Source organism: Heptranchias perlo, chromosome 34 (genome assembly GCF_035084215.1).
Source record: "Heptranchias perlo isolate sHepPer1 chromosome 34, sHepPer1.hap1, whole genome shotgun sequence".
In the NCBI taxonomy this organism is placed as follows: domain Eukaryota; kingdom Metazoa; phylum Chordata; class Chondrichthyes; order Hexanchiformes; family Hexanchidae; genus Heptranchias; species Heptranchias perlo.
This window is the reverse complement of record NC_090358.1, coordinates 412,702-436,947: the sequence shown is the minus strand read 5'-3', so window position 1 is coordinate 436,947 and position 24,246 is coordinate 412,702. Positions and strand designations below refer to the sequence as shown.

Here is a 24,246-nt window from a genome sequence, read left to right as displayed (position 1 = left end):
GGCAGCGTAGTTCCGTTGCCTCGTCTGTTTGGTGGTGTCTCGTAGCTGGTCTGCTATGTCCTGAGCACAGGTTGAGAGTATGGACTCTATTTTGGTTTCGAGGATGCGGCGTCTGCTGTAGAGTTGGTGTATGAGATGGTTGCGGAGTGTGCGAGAGGTACGACGGCAGAGTCTCTCAGCGTAATCTGAGTTGTATGTCGACTTGAGTGGGTTTGTGATCTGTAGTCCTTTCGGGAGAAACTACGCCATGTTCTTCGCAGCCTTCAACATGTCATCGATGACGACGAGCACCTCGCTAAGGCCATCCCCACGCCTCCACTACTCTCCTTCAAACAGCCACCCAACCTCAAACAGACCATCGTTCACAGCAAATTACCCAGCTTTCAGGAGAACAGCGTCCACGACACCACACAACCCTGCCACGGTAACCTCTGCAAGACATGCCAGATCATCGACACAGATACCACCATCACACGAGAGGACACCACCCACCAGGTACATGGTTCATACTCCTGTGACTCGGCCAACGTTGTCTACCTCATACGTTGCAGGAAAGGATGCCCCGGAGCATGGTACATTGGCGAGACCATGCAGACACTGCGACAACGGATGAACGGACACCGCACAACAATCGCCAGACAGGAGGGTTCCCTCCCAGTCGGGGAACACTTCAGCAGTCAAGGACATTCAGCCTCCGATCTTTGGGTAAGCGTTCTCCAAGGCGGCCTTCGAGACACACGACAACGCAAAATCGTCGAGCAGAAATTGATAGCCAAGTTTCGCACCCGTGAGGACGGCCTCAACCGGGATCTTGGGTTCATGTCACGCTACACGTTACCCCACCTGACGTAGAGTCATCCAGACTCAAGTTGTAGTTGGCCTGTTCTCCATACACAGATGCGGCCGGACTTGCTGCGATTTCCAGCAAAAAAAAAGTTATCTGTTTTCGATACAAACCCCAGCATCTGCTACATTTGACCCCCTGTGACCCCACCTCAGTATTCTTGGATGTTATGTTTCCCTGACTAACCTGTCTGAACACCATTCACTCCTTTGATTGCTGTGATTACCTCTCTGCCGAGGTGTGATAAAGGGCAGTTAGAAAGATTATCTGTAATCACCAGGCATTGTTCTCTGACTATATATGCTGTGCCTATATGCATCTCTTCACTTCACCTGACGAAGGAGCAAAGCTCCGAAAGCTTATGTTCATTCATCATCTTCCTGTGTCCATATTTCAGTTGAGATTCCTGTAAACGTGGGCGTTGTGGTGGAGACTGGAATGCTACCTCAGTCCTCCGTGTTTCATAGAGTTCCTCGCTGTAATAGGAAATTTCAGCAGGAGCGGGGAAAGTGCAATATCAACCCTTTAAAGGAGGCAGTCTCTCATCTTTTTGGTTTTATGCTCTCTGCGAAATAACTGCACCTGATGCAAAGTGACTTCATTTGTACTTTTTTTTGATGTAATTGGAGAGCCACCTGTTTGATTTGCATTAAAATGGAACCAGTGTTCTATTGACACTGAGTGAAGCTCTGAACTCCTTGGCCAGAGTAACATGGATTCAACAGTACAATTTCACATTGCTGTCAATAGAGACTGCTCACAAACTGGTATGTGTGGTATAATCATGTCCTACATATCCAGAAAGTCAACAACAGCTTGCATTTATATAAGAAATAGGAGCAGGAGTAGACCAAACAGCCTCTTGAACCTGCTCCACACCCTTAACATAAAAAAATCCCAAGACACTTCAGAGGTGTAATAAATAAAATGGACCCTGAGCCAAGAGAGAGATTCGGAGGGGTGAGCAAAGTCTTGGTCAACGAGGTGGGTGTTAAGGAGGGTCTTAAAGTAGGAGAGGCAGGTGGGGAGATTAAGGGAAGGAATTCCAGAGCGTCGGGCTTAGGCAGCTGAAGGCACGGCCGCCAGTTGTGGAGTGAAAAGAGGTGGGGGTGCGCGAGAGGCCAGAGGAAGGGGGAGGTCAGGAGATTTCTAGTTTCTGTAAGTCCCCACTGGGTGATTTCCCATAGATAAACTTCAGCTTATTGAACCCAGTTGAGTATATTCAAGACTGAGATCGCTACATTTTTGGACACTAATGGAATATGGAGATTGGGCGGGAAAGTGGAGTTGAGGTGAAAGATCAGCCATGACCTTGTTGAATGGTTGAGCAGGCTCGAGGGGCCGTATGGCTGACTCCTGCTCCTAGAATCATAGAATCGTGGAAATTTACGGCATGGAAGGAGGCCATTCGGCCCATTGTGTCTACGCCGGCCGAAAATGAGCCACTCAGCCTAATCCCACTTTCCAGCACTTGGTCCGTAGCCTTGTAGATCACGGCACTTCAAGTGCACATCCAGGTACTTTTTAAATGAGTTGAGGGTTTCTGCCTCTCCCACCCTCTCAGGCAGTGAGTTCCAGACTCCCACCACCCCCTGGGTAAAAAAAGTTTCCTCAGCTCCCCTCTAATCTTTCTACCAATCATTTTAAATCTATGCCCCCTGGTTATCGAACTCTCTCCTAAGGGAAATAGGTCCTTCCTATCCACTCTATCTAGGCCCCTCATAATTTTGTACACCTCAATTAAATCTCCCCTCAGCCTCTTCTGTTCCAAAGAGAACAACCCCAGCCTATCCAATCTTTTCTCATAGCTAAAATTCTCCAGTCCTGGCAACATCCTCGTAAATCTCCTCTGCATCCTCTCTAGTGCAATTACATCCTTCCTGTAATGTGGTGACCAGAACTACACAGTACTCAAGCTGTGGCCTAACCAGTGTTTTACACAGTTCCAGTATAACCTCCCTGCTCTTATGTTCTATGCCTCGGCTAATAAAGGAAAGCATTCCATATGCCCTTTTAACCACCTGCTGCCTGCCAGGTCCTGCTACCTTCAGGGATCTGTGGACATGCACTTCAAGGTCCCTCACTCCCTCTACGTCTTTCAGTATCCCCCCATTTATTGTGTACTCCCTTGCCTTGCTGTCCCTTCCCAAATGCATCACCTCACACTTCTCTGGATTGAATTCCATTTGCCACTTTTTTGCCCACCTGACCAGTCCATTGATATTTTCCTGCAGTCTACAGCTTTCCTCCTCACTATCAACCACACGGCCTATTTTTGTATCATCTGCAAACTTCTTAATCATGCCCCCTATATTTAAGTCTAAATCATTAATATATATCACAAAAAGCAAGGGACCTAGTACTGAGCCCTGCAGAACCCCACTGCACCTATTTCTTATGTTCTAACACGGTGCCTCGTGTTCATTGGCAGTGCAATCTTTTTTTATTATTCGTTCATGGGATGTGGGCGTCGCTGGTGAGGCCAGCATTTATTGCCCATTCCTAATTGCCCTTGAGAAGGTGGTGGTGAGCCGCCTTCTTGAACCGCTGCAGTCCGTGTGGTGAAGGTTCTCCCACAGTGCTGTTAGGAAGGGAGTTCCAGGATTTTGACCCAGCGACGATGAAGGAACGGCGATATATTTCCAAGTCGGGATGGTGTGTGACTTGGAGGGGAACGTGCAGGTGGTGTTGTTCCCATGTGCCTGCTGCTCTTGTCCTTCTAGGTGGTAGAGATCGCGGGTTTGGGAGATGCTGTCGAAGAAGCCTTGGCGAGTTGCTGCAGTGCATCCTGTGGATGGTACACACTGCAGCCACAATGCGCCGGTGGTGAAGGGAGTGAATGTTTGGGGTGGTGGATGGGGTGCCAATCAAGCGGGCTGCTTTGTCCTGGATGGTGTCGAGCTTCTTGAGTGTTGTTGGAGCTGCACTCATCCAGGCAAGCGGAGAGTATTCCATCACACTCCTGACTTGTGCCTTGTAGATGGTGGAAAGGCTTTGGGGAGTCAGGAGGTGAGTCACTCGCCGCAGAATACCCAGCCTCTGACCTGCTCCTGTAGCCACAGTATTTATATGGCTGGTCCAGTTAAGTTTCTGGTCAATGGTGACCCCCAGGATGTTGATGGTGGGAGATTCGGCGATGGTAATGCCATTGAATGTCAAGGGGAGATGGTTAGACCCTCTCTTGTTGGAGATGGTCATTGCCTGGCACTTGTCTGGCGCGAATGTTACTTTCCACTTATCAGCCCAAGCCTGGATGTTGTCCAGGTCTTGCTGCATGTGGGCTCGGACTGCTTCATTATCTGAGGGGTTGCGAATGGAACTGAACACTGCAATCATCAGCGACATCCCCATTTCTGACCTTATGATGGAGGGAATGTCATTGATGAAGCAGCTGAAGATGGTTGGGCCTAGGACACTGCCCTGAGGAACTCCTGCAGCAATGTCCTGGGGCTGAGATGATTGGCCTCCAACAACCACTCCCATCTTCCTTTGTGCTAGGTATGATTCCAGCTTTGAATAACGGGAGAACTTTCACTTCAGTGAATGTCCTTCTTTCTCACCAAAGGTTTTAAATTATCTATTGGGCTAAATCACATTATGTAGCCAAGCTGTGCCCCCAATTCCATGAGTCAGCTATGGGTATTTTTATTATGCATCAGCTATCCATAGAATTAGCTCGAATTAACGCATGATTTATGGTGTCCTAATATTTGCAAGGAAGCAAAATGCTGAATTCTATTGAACGATTAAACTTTCAAATCATTTAACATAAATAAGGATTTGTGTAGTAATCTGATCGTTTACTGTTTAAAAGAGTCAAAGGTCAGGAGTTGGACTCTTTCAGTTGTTCCTATCAGGAGCAATGACTTTAATGATTAGATACACATGGCCCAAAGGGAACAGTGTATAAGATATCAGCACTCACTCTACAATCTGGTTTGCTGCAGCATTAGTGGAGATATGAGAATTGTTAGAAAAAGGTCTTTAACCCTGTGAGCCCATCGGATTTTGGTACATCTGAAGCCACCTTCTTCCTGTATTCCCCCCCACCCCGCCTTCTCCCCGTATTCCCCCCCACCCCGCCTTCTCCCCGTATTCCCCCCCCCACCCCGCCTTCTCCCCGTATTCCCCCCCCCACCCCGCCTTCTCCCCGTATTCTCCCCCCACCCCCCCACCCCGCCTTCTCCCCCCACCCCGCCTTCTCCCCCCACCCCGCCTTCTCCCCCCACCCCGCCTTCTCCCCCCACCCCGCCTTCTCCCCCCACCCCGCCTTCTCCCCCCCACCCCGCCTTCTCCCCCCACCCCGCCTTCTCCCCCCACCCCGCCTTCTCCCCCCACCCCGCCTTCTCCCCCCACCCCGCCTTCTCCCCCCACCCCGCCTTCTCCCCCCACCCCGCCTTCTCCCCCCACCCCGCCTTCTCCCCCCCACCCCGCCTTCTCCCCCCACCCCGCCTTCTCCCCCCACCCCGCCTTCTCCCCCCACCCCGCCTTCTCCCCCCACCCCGCCTTCTCCCCCCCACCCCGCCTTCTCCCCCCACCCCGCCTTCTCTTTCCATCCTCCCGGGATCACTTCCTCCCCACGGAGGTGCCGTTCCCACGGGGGGTGTACGTACACAAATCTTTGAAGGTGGCAGGACAAGTTGAGAAGGATGTTAAGAAAGTACATGGGATCCTGGGCTTTATTAATAGAGAGAGAGAGTACAAAAGCAAGGAAGTTATGTTAAACCTTTATAAAACACTGGTTAGGCCTCAGCTGGAGTATTGTGTTCAATTCTGGGCACCGCACTTTAGGAAGGAGAGACTGGAGAAGCTGGGGTTGTTCTCCTTAGAGCAGAGAAGGTTGAGAGGACATTTGATAGAAGTGTTCAAAATCATGAAGGGTTTTAATAGAGTAAATGAGAAATTATTTCCAGTGGCAGGAGGGTCGGTAACCAGAGGACACAGATTTAAGGTAATTGGCAAAAGAGCCAGAGGTGAGATGAGGAGAAATATTTTTAAGTAGTGAGTTGTTATGCGATGCCTGAAAGGGCGGTGGAAGCAGATTAAATAATAACTTTCAAAAGGGAATTGGATAAATACTTGAATGGGAAAAATTTACAGGGCAATGGGGAAAGAGCAGTGGAGTGGGACTAATTGGATAGCTCTTTCAAAGAGCCGGCACAGGCACAATGGGCTGAATGGCCTCCTTTTGTGCTGTATCATTCTATGATTCTAAATTTAACTTGTAATTAACTTTGTTATCTAGAGCTGATACTCCTGTCAGGCCTTATCGTTCTATCAGATAAGTAGAGACAGTGTAGTCACGTGATCCTGGCTGTTAATTGGTGTCAATCCAGTTACTCAGCTTTTCTTTTTCTCTTTCAAAACAATCTGTATTTTGTTCATGATTAGATGGTGACCAGTCACATGTTAGTGCAGTCTGTCAGTGATCTATTGATGTTTATGCATCTCTGAAACATTCCGGAATTGCTGGGAGGTCGGTGAAAGTTTATTTGAACTTTGTTTGTGGTGAAGTGGTGTGCATAACTTTGTAATAAAATGCACTCTTCATATTTCAAATGGGGAAATCAGTACTAAATAGTAAATATTGTAATACATTGTAAGGGAGAAACTGCTTGACTCTGTATGTTAATGTGTGTTGCACTGCTCACTGAGACTTTCACCATCTCGTTAACATTGCTGACATAACCGGTAAATGCTCCCAGTTTTAATAATTATTTGCCTGTCAGCCTGACATATTCCTAAAGGTTATTTCATTTCCTTCCTCTTCACCCCCCCCCCCCCCCCCAACCTGCCCCAAGCCAGCACCGTCTTCCAGATCTGGTCATGTCCAGTAGGTCATATTTGTGTATACAGAGTGAGCAGTTACTGCCCTGTGTATATACTGACAGTCTATCACGGACAGAGGGGATTGTGTATACAGAGTGAGCAGTTACTGCCCTGTGTATATACTGACAGTCTATCACGGACAGAGGGGATTGTGTATACAGGGTGAGCAGTTACTGCCCTGTGTATATACTGACAGTCTATCACGGACAGAGGGGATTGTGTATACAGAGTGAGCAGTTATTGCCCTGTGTATATACTGACAGTCTATCACGGACAGAGGGGATTGTGTATACAGAGTGAGCAGTTACTGCCCTGTGTATATACTGACAGTCTATCACGGACAGAGGGGATTGTGTATACAGGGTGAGCAGTTACTGCCCTGTGTATATACTGACAGTCTATCACGGACAGAGGGGATTGTGTATACAGGGTGAGCAGTTACTGCCCTGTGTATATACTGACAGTCTATCACGGACAGAGGGGATTGTGTATACAGAGTGAGCAGTTACTGCCCTGTGTATATACTGACAGTCTATCACGGACAGAGGGGATTGTGTATACAGGGTGAGCAGTTACTGCCCTGTGTATATACTGACAGTCTATCACGGACAGAGGGGATTGTGTATACAGAGTGAGCAGTTACTGCCCTGTGTATATACTGACAGTCTATCACGGACAGAGGGGATTGTGTATACAGAGTGAGCAGTTACTGCCCTGTGTATATACTGACAGTCTATCACGGACAGAGGGGATTGTGTATACAGAGTGAGCAGTTACTGCCCTGTGTATACTGACATCTTTTCAGTGAGCTGCTGTACTGAGCAATAGCTGATGTTTGTTGTATCTGTTCCTTCAGGTGTTTGTGGAAACATTGGATAAGTGTTTTGAGAATGTCTGTGAGCTGGATCTTATATTCCACATGGATAAGGTATGTTTGTATCTGCTATTGTTAGGCTTACATTGTATCAAATTGTGTTTTATCAAACTGCATTTAAATCAAATTTGATTTAACAATCCAATTTCCTGTACAGTTTAACAAAAGTCTTTATTTAATTAGTATTAAAATAATGGTGCAGTTTATTAGCAGTGAATGTTGGAATTTTAATATGAAAATACCTGAAACATTGATCAAACAACAGAAGGGTAGGTGTATGGTGCTGAGCACTGGCCAGAACCTACTTGACCTCAAATGTTGCCACTCCCACCAGATTCATGGCTCCTTGTGATTTATTTTCCATTTATTCAAGTACTGGCACATTTGTTAACATTCCAACACATGTCTACAGAGCACATCATTCACAGAGTCAAAACATCTGACAAAAGTTACTAAGGGATTATAGAATTTTATCTGATTTGGCAAAATAACAAACTGAATAATAACCCTTGTGCTATGTTTGTGGTTTTGATGCATGCAGCATCTAAAATTGGAGCATTTCAATGTTAAATATTAGGATTACAATCAGCTTTGTGCAAAGCTCAGATTAGATAGGTCAGTTACAGCGACTGTAGCGCTGTCTCGGGTCACCAAGCTTTCGTTGTGTTTTGATCTCTGGCTGCAGTCTGATAGAAGGCTTCCCAGGCTGTTTTTTGTAGTGTTTGCTTTGATGATTAGAGTGGCCACAAGTCTGACAGGACTTCAGGGTTTGTATTAGACCTGGAACCATCACTTGCAGTCCTTGGCAAATTATAGACAAAACTCATTTCTTGCCTGAACTTGATACAGAGCCACACAGTCTGCTGGACTGGCTAAGAATGGCTAACTATATGGCATTCAAGGTTGGAGAGATGTGACTGGACCGTCAGTTTTCTTTATGATGATGGAGCAGCACCACAGGGTTGTTAATTTGTTGAGGCAGACCGCTCTATGCCAGGAACATGCTCTCAGCAATCTGTATCAGTTCAGAAACTTCATGTAGCAATTCTGAGAAATGATCTTGTCTCTTTAGCTGCTGATGGGCCTGCTGTGTATTCCTAACATTTTCTGTTTTTATTTTACATGCCAATTTTGTCTGTGAAACTCTTTCCATTGTGTTGCTACATAATGACGCTGGAGGCTTGGCAGTAGTTTCTTTGCCACCCTCTCTGGGGAATGCTATGTGCAGCTGCAGGATAAGAGTGTGAGAATGCAAGTCATTTTTCACAAAGTAAAGCTTTTCTAATGACACTTTTAAAATGGCAGTGCCATTGCTGACTTATCACAGTATGTGGGGTTACCACTACTTTACACACAGATGGTGCAAACAGTGTTTTATTTTGTTCCTCTAATCATTGGTGAATGAAAGGACATTTGTAGCAGGATATTTCAGGGATTTATTTTTGATGATTAGATGTAATGCCTCCTCCCAATCTGTTACACAAGTGTTGCCTGCAGAAATGGGTTGAAATTGTGCTGTGCAATATTAGTAACAAACCCTTACAGGCCATGTCATGAATGCCTTAACACATTTATTTTAAACAAATTTGTTAACATAACAAAGGAATTGCATGCTTTCGCATTTATATATTTGTTCCATCATTGCACAGTGCAATTTCAACCCACAGTATGGTTTATATTAATGAGCTGATTTCAAAGTTTCTGGTTCATATTGTATTTGTCGGCTTCAATTCCCTTCATTGTTTGAATATAACAAACAGGTGGTCCATTTGTTCGGAGATTTGGTGATCTCCTTCCAGCCTCGTCTAGTCCGATTTATTTATGCCGTTGTGCCCAATTTTGACATTAATTGAGTGGAAGCTGACTGTTGAGCCTCACCTGATAAGATGGGTTAAAGAATTTACAATACAAAGTAAACTCTTACCTAATCTAGTTATATTTTAACTGCTACTGAGTAGGAGTTATTCAAAGTTTTAATCTTTATCTTTTATTTCTTTTCCTTGGGCGGAAGTGAGGCTTGTGAGAACTGATTGCAGTGTAGGTCCCACAACCAGGAGGTTAATTGGTGGTACAAGGAGAGGGTCACATGAAGAATATTTCCTTGAGAGAGTTGTGTTTTTTCATAACGCCTTGAATGAATATTTATATTGAAAGTATCTTCCCCAAATAAATCCTTGCTTTGACCTTTAATTACTCGAAAGGATTGAATTCTGACCAGATTAGGGGCCAGAGGAAAGAAGTAGCTTGGTAGCATAATACTGGAGCAATTAAACATCAGGGGCCTGGAGTTTCTGCTTTGGGCGCAAATCACAAATGTAAAATCTGCCATGAATCAGCACAGTTTGGCAGCTCAACGCAGCGTCATCGTTCATTTATTGTTTTTGCAATTGACGTATTTAAATGATGTATTTAAGAGTGGTAACCTGGTGCAGTTATATTAATACAGATGAAAATGGGATTATCACTAAAAATAAGCATTTTTAATAAAGGTATCCAGTCCTGCCTGTGAGTAACCGGAATTAAAATCATTGAAAATGGCTCCAAAAAAAATTATACTGAAGCATTTCCCACTTTCATTGGTCTACACATTAATTTCTTAGTAGATTAATGTTTTTTAATATTTAAAAATGTTTAAAAGATCACGGAAACTCAAATTCCGCAGGGCACAAATTACACCCGGTGTAATTCGAAATTCCATGAGGTTTTGCACTGATATGGCGAGATTGCACTGAAAAAGCCAGTGCAATCAAGTGGAAACTCTGGGCCCAAGTATTTAGTGTTTCCAACGCTTGCAATTCTCGAAAGGTGTCCTGATGATTATGTCTTAGTGAAGCACCTTAGGGCATTTTCTACGTTAAAGGCGCTATATAAATGCAAGTTGTCGATGATGCAGCATCCAAGCGGATTGAGGCAGTCGCAAAGTGGAGCCGAAAGAGACTACTTTTGGTTGCACTTCAGTGCTCCCTCAAGACTCCCCTTTGGAAGTTCCATCAGGACACAGTGTAATAAAACTGCATATTTAGCAATAATAAATATGTATAGCTCATAAAATGTGTTTCTGTCGATTCAATCAGAATGTTTCAGTTAATTATCCTGATAAGAAATGATTTTTTGCAAGAGATCGCACTAAAGACACTTTCTTATTGCTAGATACGTAGCGTTATCTCTGCTTGCATTGGTTCTTCACAAACCTTTACTCCCAATTACGTCCTATTCATTGCCCTTGATATGAATGAATGGGGTCACATCCCTATAGTGGAAATCAGGATAACATTGATGTTGGAGGTTTAGCAGGGTAGCAGATTATCTGGTCATTTATTTGTGCTGTTTGTGGGATCTTGCTGTGCACTATTGCCTGCTATGTTTGCCGACACAACAGTGGCTGCGCTTCAAAATAATTCATTAGCTGTAAAGCGCTTTGGGATTTCCTGTGAAAGGTGCTGCAAGAAAGTTCACAAGAAAGTTACACCTGCGGAAGACCACCTGGCCCATCTTAGATCATCCAGAATGACCCTAAAATTCCCCAGTTGTAGTGTCCAGTTGGTTCTTTATTGATTTCAGCATTTTTCCCTCCACTCCTCTATCTGAGAGTCAGATTCACGTGCTGAGCACTTCGTGTGAAGACCTAGATTTGCCTTTTGCTAGTTTGAACCCATGCCCTATTCTTGCAGTTTAAAGTAATTTTCTACATTTGCCTTTCCATTCTGTTAACTATCTTGTAAACCTCTGAACAATCACCTTTCAGACATCTTTCGAGGCTGTAAAGCCCAAGGTTAGCTAGTGTTCCATAACTCAAATCTCTTTAGACAGGAACATAGGAATTACTGGACGAATAAAGACAGAGGTCTATCTAGATCACCGTCTACCATTCTAGTAGTCACATGATACAATGATAATGGAGTTGTTGACAATCATAGCAATCAATCTCTCTCGATTAGCCTACAACAGATCTAGACATGAGGCGAGGAAAACCTCAGTAGTGGAGAGCTTTGGGAATCATAGGTCCAAAGTCACCTATTCTCCCCAAGCCTGTTACACTCACCACATGTCATGTGTCGGTATTCAATTTGAAATTTTTCCCGGCCATTTTGATGCCTTTCAAACTCCAGGCATTTTGCTATTGAATCCGTCTTAATTCTTTGCCGTTTTTCTTCATGGCCTTAAATGTTTTTTTTCCTTCTTTATGAGTTGCCTGATAGTCCCATTTAATGAGGCAGGAGTGACTTGAAGCTTGGTAAATTTGCTTTACTCGGGTATACATTGGTCCATTGCATTCAGAATCACCTCCTTCAAGGATCTCCACAGTTCCTCGACTCTCCGAGCCATGTTCAAACCTGCCAGGCCCACTCTGACAAGACTTCCCAAGCGCATAAAGTTGGTCCTCTTAAAATTTGGCAATTTTGTTTGGATTTTAGTAACCTTTCCAATTCTTGTAATGTCAAATGATCACTGGTACTTAAAGACTCAGCCACTTTTGTGTTGGAGATTTGATTGTCCCTATTACTCAATCATATCCAGGTGATTTCCCCCCTTGTTGGTTCTTTTACAAACATGTCGTAGAGTTTGCATTGGGATGTCAGAGAGACTGATCAGACACAATCTTCCCCTTCTGAATTTATGTTGACTGCTGGTTACTAGGTTATATTATATAGATAATGTTCAAGTTTAATGTGGGAATCCATTCCATTATTTTACACGGAATTGGTTTGAATCTAATGGGCCTTTGGTGATCTGTGTCTGATTTGTTGCCATGGATACCTACCCGTGTTCATGCCGTTTGAAGCTGATATTGCAGAGATATGTGGAACTTTCTGAAAGTCAGAAACAGTTAAAAGCAGCTATATTGAGACAGTTTTAACTTTTATAGTCTTTTACCTTCCATCCCTCCCTGTGGTCGGGCACAGCTGGTCAATGCAGTTCCCCAAACAGTGCGTTTCTGATCTCAACTGGATCAGATTGCTTCCGATCGTGATCCACTGCCCTGGTGGAGATGTGCCAGTCACCTTGAGGTGAGGACGAGTGAGGCTGAGCTGCGATAGTCTGCGGATACTCACCGACACATGAAAAGTGGACACTTGGCGGAAGGCAGAAGTGGAGAAAACTGACAAAAAAAGAGAAAAAATCTAATATTGGGCAGATCTGCTTTGTTAAAAATACAAGAGCTAGCTTTATTATGTTATTTTAATTGTTTTGTGAACCCGGGCAGTAGATGTTAAATTGTATTTTGAATGGTTAGAATTTGTTTGTAAATCAGTTACCATGCTGATGATTGTTTGCAGCCTGTCCGAGAGCACAGTGAGTCACGTGAAGTTCCGAGTGGAATGATACAGCAGTGTTTCTATCTGATCTTCTTTGCACAGGTCCATTACATTCTGCAGGAGGTGGTAATGGGAGGGATGGTACTAGAAACCAACATGAACGAGATTGTAGCGCAGGTCGAGGCACAGACTAAGCTGGAAAAGTCTGAGGTGAGAAATACTGAACGTACATCTGAAGCAGGGCTTTTTGTTTCTGTGGGAGTTCCATTCCTTGGACTGGGTGAATCGCGTCTCGTAGAATAAAAATTTATGGCACAGAAGGAGGCCGTTCGGCCCATCGTGTCTGTGCCGGCCGAAAAAGAGCTATCCAGCCTAATCCCACTTTCCAGCTCTTGGTCCGTATCCCTGTAGGTTACGGCACTTCAAGAGCACATCCAGGTACTTTTTAAATGAGTTGAGGGTTTCTGCCTCTACCACCCTCTCAGGCAGTGAGTTCTAGACCCCCACCACCCTCTGGGTGAAAAAATTTCTCCTCAACTCCCCTCTAATCCTTCTACCAATTATTATAAATGTCTGCCCCCTGGTTATTGACCCCTCTGCTAAGGGAAATAGGTCCTTCCTATCCACTCTATCTAGGCCCCTCATAATTTTATACCCCTCAATTAAATCTCCCCTCCGCCTCCTCTGTTCCAAGGAAAATAAACCCAGCCTATCCGATCTTTCCTCATAGCTAAAATTCTCCAGTCCTGACAACATCCTTGTGAATCTCCTCTGTACCCTATCGAGTGCAATCACATCTTTCCTGTAATGTAGTACTCTAGCTGTGGCCTAACTAGTGTTTTATATAGTTATAGAATAACCTCCCTGCTTTTATATTCTATGCCTTGGCTAATAACTAGACACAAAAGGCATCAAGGGGTATGGGGAGAGAGCGTGAATATGGTATTGAGATAGAGGATCAGCCGTGATCATATTGAATGGGGGAGCAGGCTCGAAGGGCCGAATGGCCGACTCCTGCTCCTATTTCTTTAAAGGAAACTATCCTGTATGCCGCCTTAACCGCCTTGTCTACCTGCCCTGCCACCTGCAAGGACCTGCACTCCAAGGTGCCTCTGTTCCTCTACATTTCTCAGTCTTCTACCATTTATTGTGTATTCCCTTGCTTTGTTTGCCCTCCCCAAACACATTACCTCACACTTCTCTGGATTGAATTCCATTTGCCACTTTTCTGCCCACCTGACCAGTCCATTGATATCTTCCTGCAGTCTACAGCTTTCTTCCTCACTATCAACCACACGGTCAATTTTTGTATCATCTGCAAACTTCTTAATCATGCCCCCTACATTCAAGTCTAAATCATTGATATATACCACAAAAAGCAAGGGACCGAGTACTGAGCCCTGCGGCACCCCACTGGAAACAGCCTTCCAGTCGCAAAAGCACCCGTCAACCATTACCCTTCGCTTCCTGCCACTGAGCCAATTTTGGATCCAACTTGCCACTTTCCCTTGGATCCCATGGGCTTTTACTTTGTTGACCAGTCTGTCATGTGGGACATTGTCAAAAGCCTTGCTAAAATCCATGTAGACTATGTCAAGCACGCTACCCTCATCGACCCTCTTTGTTGCCTTGTCAAAAAATTCAGTCAAGCTAGTCAGACACGACCTTCCCATAACAAATCCATCCTGACTTTCCTTGATTAATCCTTGCATTTTTAAATGACGATTAATACTGTCCCTCAGAATTTTTTCCAATAATTTGCCCACCATCAAGGTAAGGCTAACTGGTCTGTAATTACTCGGTCTATCCCTTTCTCCCTTTTTAAACAACTGTATAACCTTAGCAGTCCTCCAATCCTCTGGCACCTCGCCTGTAGCCACACAGGATTGGAAAATGGTCAGAGCCTCCGCTATTTCCTCCCTGGCTTCTCTTAACAGCCTGGGATACATTTCATCTGGACCTAGCGATTTATTTACTTTCAAAGATGCTAATCCGCCTAATATTTCCTCTCTCACTATGTTTATCCCATCCAATATTTCACACTCCTCCTTAACTATAGACAGAGCTAAGCGATTCCACAACCAACGGATCAGATCAAAGCTCTGCAGTCCTGCCACATCCAGTCGTGAATGGTGGTGGACAATTAAACAACTAACGGGAGGAGGAGGCTCGGTAAACATCCCCATCCTCAATGATGGCGGAGTCCAGCACGTGAGTGCAAAAGACAAGGCTGAAGCATTTGCAACCATTTTCAGCCAGAAATGCCGAGTGGATGATCCATCTCGGCCTCCTCCCGATATCCCCACCATCACAGAAGCCAGTCTTCAGCCAATTCGATTCACTCCACGTGAGATCAAGAAACAGCTGAGTGCACTGGATACAGCAAAGGCTATGGGCCCCGACAACATCCCGGCTGTCGTGCTGAAGACTTGTGCTCCAGAACTAGCTGCGCCTCTAGCCAAACTGTTACAGTACAGCTACAACACTGGCATCTACCCGACAATGTGGAAAATTGCCCAGGTATGTCCTGTCCACAAAAAGCAGGACAAATCCAATCCGGCCAATTACCGCCCCATCAGTCTACTCTCAATCATCAGCAAAGTGATGGAAGGTGTCGTAGACAGTGCTATCAAGCGGCACTGACTCACCAATACCCTGCTCACCGATGCTCAGTTTGGGTTCCGCTCCAGACCTCATTACAGCCTTGGTCCAAACATGGACAAAGAGCTGAATTCCAGAGGTGAGGTGAGAGTGACTGCCCTTGACATCAAGGCAGCATTTGACCGAGTGTGGCACCAAGGAGCCCTAGTAAAATTGAAGTCAATGGGAATCAGGGGGAAAACTCTCCTGTGGCTGGAGTCATACCGAGCACAAAGGAAGATGGTAGTGGTTGTTGGTGGCCAATCATCTCAGCCCCAGGACATTGCTGCAGGAGTTCCTCAGGGCAGTGTCCTTGGCCCAACCATCTTCAGCTGCTTCATTAATGACCTTCCCTCCATCATAGGGTCAGAAATGGGGATGTTTGCTGATGATTCCACAGTGTTCAGTTCCATTCGCAACCCCTTAGATAATGAAGCAGTCCGTGCCCGCATGCAGCAAGACCTGGACAACATCCAGGCTTGGGCTAATAAGTGGCAAGTAACATTTGCGCCAGACAAGTGCCAGACAATGACCATCTCCAACAAGAGAGAGTCTAACCACCTCCCCTTCACATTCAACGGCATTACCATCGCTGAATCCCCCACCATCAACATCCTGGGGGTCACCATTGACCAGAAACTTAACTGGACCAGCCATATAAATACTGTGGCTACAAGAGCAGGTCAGAGGCTGGGTATTCTGAGGCGAGTGACTCACCTCCTGACTCCCCAAAGCCTTTCCACCATCTACAAGGCACAAGTCAGGAGTGTGATGGAATACTCTCCACTTGCCTGGATGAGTGCAACACAACAACACTCAAGAAGCTCAACACCATCCAGGACAAAGCAGCCCGCTTGATTGGCACCCCATCCACCACCCTAAATATTCACTCCCTTCACCACCGGCGCACCGTAGCTGCAGTGTGTACCATCCACAGGATGCACTGCAGCAACTGGCCAAGGCTTCTTCGACAGCACCTCCCAAACCCACGACCTCTACCACCTAGAAGGACAAGGGCAGCAGGCACATGGGAACAACACCACCTGCACGTTCCCCTCCAAGTCACACACCATCCCGACTTGGAAATATATCGCCGTTCCTTCATCGTCGCTGGGTCAAAATCCTGGCACTCCCTTCCTAACAGCACTGTGGGAGAACCTTCACCACACGGACTGCAGCGGTTCAAGAAGGCGGCTCACCACCACCTTCTCAAGGGCAATTAGGGATGGGCAATAAATGCCGGCCTCGCCAGCGACGCCCACATCCCATGAACGAATAAAAAAAAACTGCAATGTCTGCATTGTACGCCTCTTTTGTGAAGACAGATGCAAAGTATTCATCTTCCACCTCCACACACAGGTTACCTTTTTGGTCTCTAATAGGCCCTACTCTTTCCTTAGTTATCTTCTTGCTCTTTATAAAACATCTTTGGGTTTTCCTTGATTTTACTTGCCAATATTTTTTCATGCCTTCTCTTTGCTTTCCTAATTTCCTTATTAATTTCACTCCTGCACTTCCTATACCCCTCCAGACTTTCTGAAGTATTGAGCCCTTGGTATGAATCCTACCCTGTATGCTCCTCACATCCAGGGGCTCTAGATTTGGGAGACCCACCCTTTTTCTTTGTGGGAACATATTTGCTCTGAACCCTCATTATCTCCTCCTACAGAACATCGAATGGAAACCCTGCCTGTCTCACACTATTGGCTGGGTGCAGGGAGCGGAGTGGAGGAGTTCTGGGCCCATTGTATGGACCAGATGGTTTAGTCCTATGTATTGGTCAGTTTTGAGCCTCTGAGAATGAGGTGGTTGCCATGTTGAGCAGTTGCCCATGTTTATAGCATTTGTTTGTACTTCATTGTATCTGGTATTGCAACTTCCAACGTGTTAGTGGCAATGCCTCCGTCGGCTCCCTTTCTCTCGCTCTTTAACCATAATTCTTTTAGTCTTTGTCTGTTGCTTTCTCCTCTACTCTTATTTTTGTAATCTGCCCATGTTGTTGATCTCTCTGATTCCACCTGTTTTCTTGAAACAGATGGTCATTCTCTTTTCCGTCTCTTTCTGCTGTTTTATATTTCTGTTTCTCGTCTCCTGCCTCGACTTGTGTTTCTTCCTCCACTCAATCTTGTCTCTCTAAAGAGTTTACTTCTCTGTAACCGTCGACCCACTCGGTCCCCGACGCTCGGTCCTATCGCTGCTGAACGAAATGTGTAGCTTAAAGTGAATTCATGCCAGAATATCAGATTTTTAAAAATCACCTGCTTGTGAGCTAGTCAAACCAATATATGGCCTATTTTTGTTGAGTGCTATGTCTAGTGAAGAGCCTGAGTTGATACCGAGAGTGTTGCCTTTTCAGGGGTTTGCAGTGTTGCAGTATTTAGCTGTGAATTTTATCTGTTGCATCATGAAGCACTATAATAGTTTAAATTATTTGCACCCAGCAGAGTGGCTTAATCAGCAGTTGCAAAACCTTTGAGTGACGATGTTAAAGGCTGGGGTTATGTCCGGGAGTTTTCAGGCTGGTTCAATTGCTTGAAGAGCCAAGGACCAAAAATTAGTTGATCCAAAACAAATTCTAGAACCGAATAAAACCAGCCCTCAAACTTTACAAAAAATAACCTTGAAATGATTACAAGGCAGTAATCTAATCTTGATCAGATTGCAGTTATAAATCACCCACCTTTCATATCACAAATTAGAACAATTTGAAGTTTCCAACCTTGTGTACATGTGCTAGCTCGATTAGTTATTCATCAGCCTCTGTACTGGTGAGGCTCCGAAGCAGCAAACACTGTCCACCACAGTCCGATTGTCCTTTTCAACACTTTGAGAAAAATGCAGCTGAGATGATTGTGTGTGTGTGTGTTGGGTAAAATGCAGAAGTGCTGCTGAAGTGCCGATTTAATCCATCAAAAACTTTATTTATCACTAGACAAATCAAAATAGTCAGGCTGGTGATGCAATGTGATTCTCTCTTGTGCCACCAAGACATCGGATATAAATTCTTTTGATTTACTAAATGTGGTGAGCTCCTAATCTTGGGTGGGATCCCCAGGTGAGGCTCTCAAAACTGCACAAGAGGTAGTGGATTAACAAGGTTCACTAAGTTACTGGCCTGGAACAGAAGGACAGTGTTGTAAATTGAAGATGTGCCTCCTCTTTACCGTTATCCTTTTCCTCTTCCTCCTCTCTTTCTCCAACTTTTTTTGGAAGGGCTTCAGTTGCCATAGAGGGAGTGCAATGAAGGTTCACCAGATTGATTACTGAGATGGCAGGATTGTCATATGAGGACAGATTGAGTAGACTAGACCTGTATTCTCTAGAGTTTAGAAGAATGAGAGGTGATCTCATTGAAACGTACAAAATTCTTACAGGGCTCGACAGGGTAGATGCAGGGAGGATGTTTCCCCTGGCTGGGGAGTCTAGAACCAGGGGTCACAGTCTCAGAATAAAGGGTAGGCCATTTAGGACAGAGATGAGAAATTTCTTCACTCAGAGGGTGGTGAATCTTTGGAATTCTCTACCCCAGAGGGCTGTGGAGGCTCAGTCATTGAGTACATTCAAAACAGAGATCGATAGATTTCTAGATATTAAAGGCATCAAGGGATATGGGGATAGTGCAGGAAAATGGGGTTGAGGTAGAAGATCAGCCATGATCAGCCAGTTGTGGTCGAACTAGTGTTTTATAAAGGTTGATCATGACTTCCTTGCTTTTGTACTCTATGCCTCTATTTATAAAGCCTAGGATTCTGTATGCTTTCTTAACTGCTTTCTCAACCTGCCCTGCCCCCCTTCAACAATTTGTGCACACAAACCCCCAGATCCCTCTGTTCCTATAACCCTTTTAAAATTGTGCCCTCTAGTTTATATTGCCTCTCCTCGTTCTTCCTACTGAAATGTATCACTTCGCATTTTTCTACGTTAAATTTCATCTGCCACGTGTCCGCCCATTCCACCAGCCTGTCTCTATCCTCTTGAAGTCTATCACTATCCTCCTCACTGTTCGCTACACTTCCAAGTTTTGTGTCATTTGCAAATTTTGAAATTGTGCCCTGTTCGTCCAAGTCATTACTATGTATCAAGAAAAGCAGTGGTCCTAGTACCGACCCCTGGGGAACACCACTGTACACCTCCCTCCAGTCCGAAAAATAACCATTCACCACTACTCTCTGCTTTCTGTTACTAAGCCAATTTTGTATCTATGCTGCTACTGCCCCCTTTATTCCATGGGCTTCAATCTTGATGACAAGCCTATTATGCGGCACTTTATCAAACACCTTTTGAAAGTCCATATACACCCATCAACTGCATTGCCCTCATCTACTCTCTGTTACCTCATCAAAACCTCCATCAAGTTAGTTAAACACGATTTGCCTTTAACAAATCCGTGCTGGCTTTCCCTAATCAATCCACACTTGTCCAAGTGACTGCTAATTCTGTCCCGGATTATCATTTCTAAAAGTTTCCCCACCACTGAGGTTAAACTGACTGGCCTGTAGTTGCTGGGTTTATCCTTGGACCCTTTTTTGAACAAGGGTGTAACATTTGCAGTTCTCCAGTCCTCTTACTATGCCTGTAGAAGACTTTTGGATTCCCTTTTATGTTGGCTACCAGTCTATTCTCATACTCTCTCTTTGTCCCTCTTATTTCCTTTTTCACTTCCCCTCTGAATTTTCTATATTCAGCCTGGTTCTCACTTGTGTTATCAACCTGACATCTGTCATATGCCCCTTTTTTCTGCTTCATCCTACTCTCTATCTCTTTTGTCATCCAGGGAGCTCTGGCTTTAGTTGCCCTACCTTTCTCCCTCATGGGAATGTGCCTAGACTGTACCCGAACCATCTCCTCCATAAAGGCTGCCCATTATTCAATTACAGTTTTGCCTGCCAATCTTTGATTCCAGTTTACCCGGGCCAGATCTGTTCTCATCCCACTGAAATTGGCCCTCCTCCAATTGAGTATTTTTACTTTAGAGTGTTCTGTGTCCTTTTCGATGGCTATTCTAAACCTTATGATAACATTATCACTGTTCCCTAAATGTTCCCCCACTGACACGTGCTCCACTTGGCCCGCCTCATTCCCCAGAACCAGGTCCAGCAATGCCTCCTTCCTCATTGGGCCAGAAACGTACTGGTCAAGAAAGTTCTCCTGAACTCACTTCAAAAATTCCTCCCCCTCTTTGCCCCTTATATTATTACTATCCCAGTCTATATTAGGGTAATTGTAAACAATTTTACAACACCAAGTTATAGTCCAGCAATTTTATTTTAAATTCACAAGCTTTCGGAGGCTTCCTCCTTCGTCAGGTAAATGTTCAGGAGCTCCTTGAAGCCTACGCATTTATACGCATTTATCCCCCATTATCACTACACTATGGCCTTCTCACCTCTTTGTAATTTCCCTGAAAATTTGCTCCTCTATGTCCTTCCCACTAGTTGGTGGCCTATAGAATACACCCAGTAGTGTAATGGCACCTCTATTGTTTCTTAACTCTAACCAAATAGATTCTGTCCTTGACCCCTCCAGGACCTCCTCTCTCTCCAGCACTGTAATATTCTCCTTAATCAATACTGCCACCCACCTCCTTTCTTTCCTTCCCTATCTTTCCTGAACACCTTGTATCCAGGAATATTTAGTACCCAATCCTGCCCTTTTTTGAGCCAGGTCTCTGTTATCGCCATGACATCATATTCCCATGTGGCTATTTGCGTCTGGAGCTCACCGACCTTGTTTACCACACCTCGTGTGTTTACACACATGCACTGTATACCTATCTTAGACTTTCTTGTATTCTCTCCTAGTCTGATCCCACCTATTACTGTACTATTACTTACTCTAGTGCTATCTGTGTCTCCCAATCCTTTGTATCCTTCGTGCATCTTGTTTCTCCTTTCCAATGCTACATCCTGGTGCCCATCCCCCTGCCAAATTAGTTTAGCCCCCCTCCCACCACAGCACCAGCGAACCTCCCCGTGAGGATATTGGTCCTGGCTCTGTTGAGGTGCAACCCGTCCGGGCCTGTACAGGTCCCACCTCCCCCAGAACCAGTCCCAATGCCCCAGGAATCTAAAGCCCTCCCTCCTGCACCATCTCTCCAGCCACGCATTCATCTGCTCTATCCTCCTATTTCTATACTCACCAGCGCGTGGCACCGGGAGTAATCCGGAGATTACGACCTTTGAGGTCCAGCTTATTAATCTCTTTCCTAACTCCTTAAAATCTGCCTCCAGGACCTCTTCCCTCTTTCTACCTATGTCGTCGGTACCGATATGGACCACGACCTCTGGCTGCTCACCCTCCCCCACCAGAATATTCTGCAGCCACTCAGTGACATCCTTGACCTTGGCACCAGGGAGGCAACATACCATCCTGGAATCACGTCTGTGGCAGCAGAAACTCCTGTCTGCTCCCCTAACTATAGAATCCCCCATCACTATTTCTCTCCTGACCTTCCTCCTCCCCCCTGTACAGCTGAGCCACCCATGGTGCTGTGGTCTTGGCTCTGGCCGCACTCCCCAGAGGAACCCTCTCCCTCACCAGTACCCAGAACTGAATGCTGGTTAGAGAGTGAGATGCCCTCAGGGGACTCCTGCACTACCTGCCTGGTCCTCCCTGTCTGTCTGGCGGTCACCCAGTCCCTCTCTGCCTGCACTCTCTTAATCTACGGGGTGACCACCTCCTGAAACGTGCTGTCCACGTAGCTCTCAGCCTCGCGGATGCTCTGCAGTGACTCCAGCCGCTGCTCAAACTCCGAAACCCGGAGCTCGAGCTCCTCCAGCCGACGACACTTCCTGCACCTGCGATTGTCCAGGACACGGGCAGCGTCCTGGAGTTCCCACATGGCACAGGATGGGCATTGGACGGGAGTGAGGTGCCCTGCCATGCCTCGATTTATTAGATTATTAACTAAACTTAACAAAAATAAACTTAAAGATTTTAAAAAAACACTCACCGGAAAAAGAACACTCGCCAGATACTCACCAATCAGCTCTTTCCCTTACAGTGCTCCCCCCCCCCCCTCGCCCCCCCCCTCGTCCTCCCCCCCCCTCGCCCCCCCCCTCGCCCCCCCCCTCGTCCTCCCCCCCCCCCCCCCCTCGCCCTGAGTGCTCCTCCCCCCCCCCCTCGCCCTGAGTGCTCCTCCCCCCCCCCCTCGCCCTGAGTGCTCCTCCCCCCCCCCCCTCGCCCTGAGTGCTCCTCCCCCCCCCCCCCTCGCCCTGAGTGCTCCTCCCCCCCCCTCGCCCTGAGTGCTCCTACCCCCCCTCGCCCTCCCCGCTCCTCCGCCCCCCCTCGCCCTCCCCGCTCCTCCCCGCTCGCCCTCCCCGCTCGCCCTCCCCGCTCGCCCTCCCCGCTCGCCCCCCCCCCTCGTCCTCCTCCCCCCCCCCCCTCGCCCTCCCCTCGCCCTGAGGGCCCCTCGCCCCCCATTCTCGGGACCTCCTTTTCCTCAAACTTAAAATGGTGCAATTCTCTGTTGCTTTAATTACTTGGATGCAGTTTGGATTTCTTGGTTGTGTGACATTAAAGTAAAACTTTTCTTTTGTTATTCCAGGCCGGATTCTCTGCAGCTCCCGCCCGTGCAGTCTCTGCCGTCAAGAACATCAATCTGCCGGAGATCCCACGTACAATCAATATGAAAGTTTCAAATCTATCCCCATTTGTGTAAAAGGACATTTTATGTCAATGATACCTGTTCATCCATTGCACACGGCTGTAAATACTGAGAGCTTTCACCACATCAGCTTTTGATGTGCAGTTTATCACTGTAAATGTATGAAGACTGGAGCCCTCAGTCTGTAACAAATCCTATATTGTTACATAACTAGAGCTACAAACCCTGAGACTGTAGTGAGCACCTAACCAGGTCTCATTACAGACAGGAACACACTACGCACAAAGTGCCATTCCTTAACCTGGTGCCATGGCCCAGATCTAGATTCACCAATCCAGGTTCACCATCCAAATGGAGGCAGGTACCCAGGAACAGTCAATACCAAGCCCTCACTGTGGTTCCCCTAGAAAATAGAGCAACATAACTAGGGACAGTTTGTCACCAGCCTAATTGTGGTCCTACTGCACAAATGCCCATTGACTAAAAAGTGAGATTTTACACGCCCCCGTCCTCTATTTTCGAAGACAAAGGATGCATTTTACTTCATTTGTGAACATAAAGTGGAAGTTCCCACAGCCACAGGATGGAAATGGACTGCAGACTTTAATAGCAATGTGCCTGAAATTCGAAATATTGACAATTAAAGGGTATTTCCTTTAACCACAGTTTTGTGGCGATATATTTTCTTTCATTTTTGGTGGTAGGGTATTTTCTCTAAGTATGGAGTTGGTGCTAAGGGAATGAAGGGGCTGAGTGGTTTCGATGGGTTCTGTGGGTGCGCTGAGCTCTCACCATCTCCAGCTGCACACTTGTTGGTAATTGGACAAAGTAAGTGATTATATAATGAGCCAATTTCCATTCAAACCCAGAGGTGGCCACGGCAGATGTGCTAATGGAACAGATCAGTGTGTCAGGAGCAATCAGTCGATTTAGTTGGTCATTTTAGTGGGTAGTCATATAGCAAAACCAGTGTCGAACTGAAGGCTGAAACTGACTTATTACTTGGCTTTCTTTCTCAGTCTTTTACTTCAGATCGATAGATTTTTGGACACTAAGAGAATCAAGGGATACAGGGATCGGACGGGAAAGTGGAGTTGAGGTCGAAGATCAGCCATGATCTGATTGAATGGCAGAGCAGGCTCGAGGGGCTGAATGGCCTACTCCTGCTCCTATTTCTTATGTTCTTATGATTCAT

The 24,246-nt window shown here is 46.0% G+C and overlaps 1 protein-coding gene across 4 annotated transcripts in view; it reads left to right on the top strand.

Annotated features, from left to right (window-relative positions):
- Window positions 1–23,716, top strand: part of ap3s2 (adaptor related protein complex 3 subunit sigma 2) — a 35,173-nt gene extending 11,457 nt beyond the window's left edge. For 2 of the 4 annotated variants that reach the window (XM_067971198.1, XM_067971200.1), the window contains 3 exons: window positions 7,530–7,601; window positions 12,908–13,015; window positions 22,992–23,716. In XM_067971198.1, the coding sequence (XP_067827299.1) occupies window positions 7,530–7,601; window positions 12,908–13,015; window positions 22,992–23,105 (294 nt within the window). In that variant the 3' untranslated portion in view covers window positions 23,106–23,716. The remainder of the gene's footprint in view (window positions 1–7,529; window positions 7,602–12,907; window positions 13,016–22,991) is intronic. The other 2 variants (XM_067971201.1, XM_067971199.1) reach the window with 2 other exon arrangements.
- Window positions 23,717–24,246: the final 530 nt, after the last annotated feature.